A 1,909-nucleotide genomic window follows, 5' to 3' on the forward strand; every position below is an offset into this window, starting at 1 on the left:
TTACATTTCTCTTTTTCCTGTGTTCCTCTCTTTTTCCTCTCTCTCACTCTTCTTTTCTTCCTTCTATAGTCTCTCTTTATTTTCTCTTTCTCTCTCTTTACCACTCTTTTTTTCTCTTTTCTTCCTTCTATAGTCTCTCTTTATTTTCTCACTTTCTTTACCACTCTTTTCTTCTCTTTCTTTTCTTCTATAGTCTCTCTTTATTTTCTCTCTTTCTCTCTCTTTACCACTCTTTTTTTCTCTCTTTCTTTTCCTCCTTCTATAGTCTCTCTTTATTTTCTCACTTTCTCTCTCTTTATTTTCTCACTTTCTCTCTTTATTTTCTCACTTTCTCTCTCTCTCTTTATTTTCTCACTTTCTCTCTCTCTCTTTATTTTCTCACTTTCTCTCTCTCTCTTTATTTTCTCACTCTCTCACTTTCTTTACCACGCCCGCTGGTGGTGCAGATAGGCGTTATTCACGTTATGGTGGAGGGGGGTCATGGAGGGGAATGCAGCCCCCCCCACAGGCGTGCCCGTCCCCTGCGAGCGAAAGGGATCAAGCGCGGAAGCCGTATCGCAGGTGAGGTGCGTCGGTAAGAGGCTGGAGGTGTTTGCGGCCGGGATGGACGCCGCGGATGAGTCCCTGTGGTGCCCCAATTTGCTGTCTCCGTGGGTGGATGAGGACGCGGAGCCCTTGGTCGACCCTTCCTCCTTCACCAAGACGGGCACGGAGATGCGACGAGGAGACGTGGAGCTCTGAGGGGAGAGAGAGGTTAGAGGGTAGATAGATAGATAGATAGATAGATAGATAGATAGACAGACAGATAGATAGATAGATAGATAGGTAAATACATTTGCGACGAGGGGATGTGGAGCTCCGTGAGGGGAGAGAGGGATCAGATAGATAGACAGATAGATAGATGGATAAATAGATACATACATACATACACACAATGAGGTGACGTGGAGTTTTGTGAAGGGGGAGAGAGAGAGGTTAGATAGATGGATAGATAGATAGATATAGATAGATAGATAGATATAGATAGACAGGAATAGATAGATAGATGGATATACACGATAGATCTGAAGTGGTAGATTAGCACTAGAATATGATGCTAGTCACGAAGAAGTGCTATGGAAAGGATATAGAGCCGTAGTAACAATAGATGAACACTAGAATATGATGCTAGTCACGAAGAAGTGCTATGGAAAGGATGTAGAGCCGTAGTAACAATAGATTAACACTAGAATATGATGCTAGTCAAGAAGAAGTGCTATGGAAAGGATGTAGAGCCGTAGTAACAATAGATTAACACTAGAATATGATGCTAGTCACGAAGAAGTGCTATGGAAAGGATGTAGAGCCGTAGTAACAATAGATTAACACTAGAATATGATGCTAGTCACGAAGAAGTGCTACGGGAGAGGTGTAGAGGAGGGGTATCGTCTCTCTCTCGGCCCCAGCACTTCTTCGTGACTAGCATCAGTGTTAATCTATTGCCACAACTCAGCATGCAAGATGGAGAGATGGTAATATTATAACTACAGAAAGAATAGTCACGAAGAAGTGCTATGGGGGGGATGTAGAGGCGGGGTATTGTCTCTCTCTCTCTCTCTCTCTCTCTCTCTCTCTCGGCCCAAGCACTTCTTCGTGACTAGCATTTACCTGGGTATTTGAAGAGGTCTGTTCCGACATGGCCTTCTCCTTGGCTGCTCTCTTCATCTTATACCTGTGATTCTGAAACCATATCTTGACCTGAAAAAGAGAAAAAGAGAGCATTAGAGAGCAAAGAGAGGAGAGAGGGAAAAGGAGAGCATTAGAGAGCAAAGAGAGGGGAGAGAGAAAAAGAGAGCATTAGATAGCAAAGAGAGGAGAGAGAAAAAGAGAGCATTAGAGAGCAAAGAGGAGAGAGAAAAAGAGAGCATTA

General features: G+C 43.3%; 1 protein-coding gene across 1 annotated transcript in view; it reads right to left on the reverse strand.

Moving 5' to 3' along the window:
* Positions 1-422: 422 nt before the first annotated feature.
* Positions 423-1,909, reverse strand: part of LOC145418300 (thyroid transcription factor 1-like) — a 55,465-nt gene continuing 53,978 nt past the window's right edge. Inside the window, exons 5-6 of the mRNA XM_080286741.1 lie at positions 1,648-1,737; positions 423-737 (exon numbers count right to left, since the gene is read on the reverse strand). Of these exons, the coding sequence (XP_080142867.1) occupies positions 423-737; positions 1,648-1,737 (405 nt within the window). The remainder of the gene's footprint in view (positions 738-1,647; positions 1,738-1,909) is intronic.

This window comes from Coenobita brevimanus, chromosome 113 (assembly GCF_032717465.1).
Source record: "Coenobita brevimanus isolate Jiangsu-jjx chromosome 113, ASM3271746v2, whole genome shotgun sequence".
NCBI lineage: Eukaryota > Metazoa > Arthropoda > Malacostraca > Decapoda > Coenobitidae > Coenobita > Coenobita brevimanus.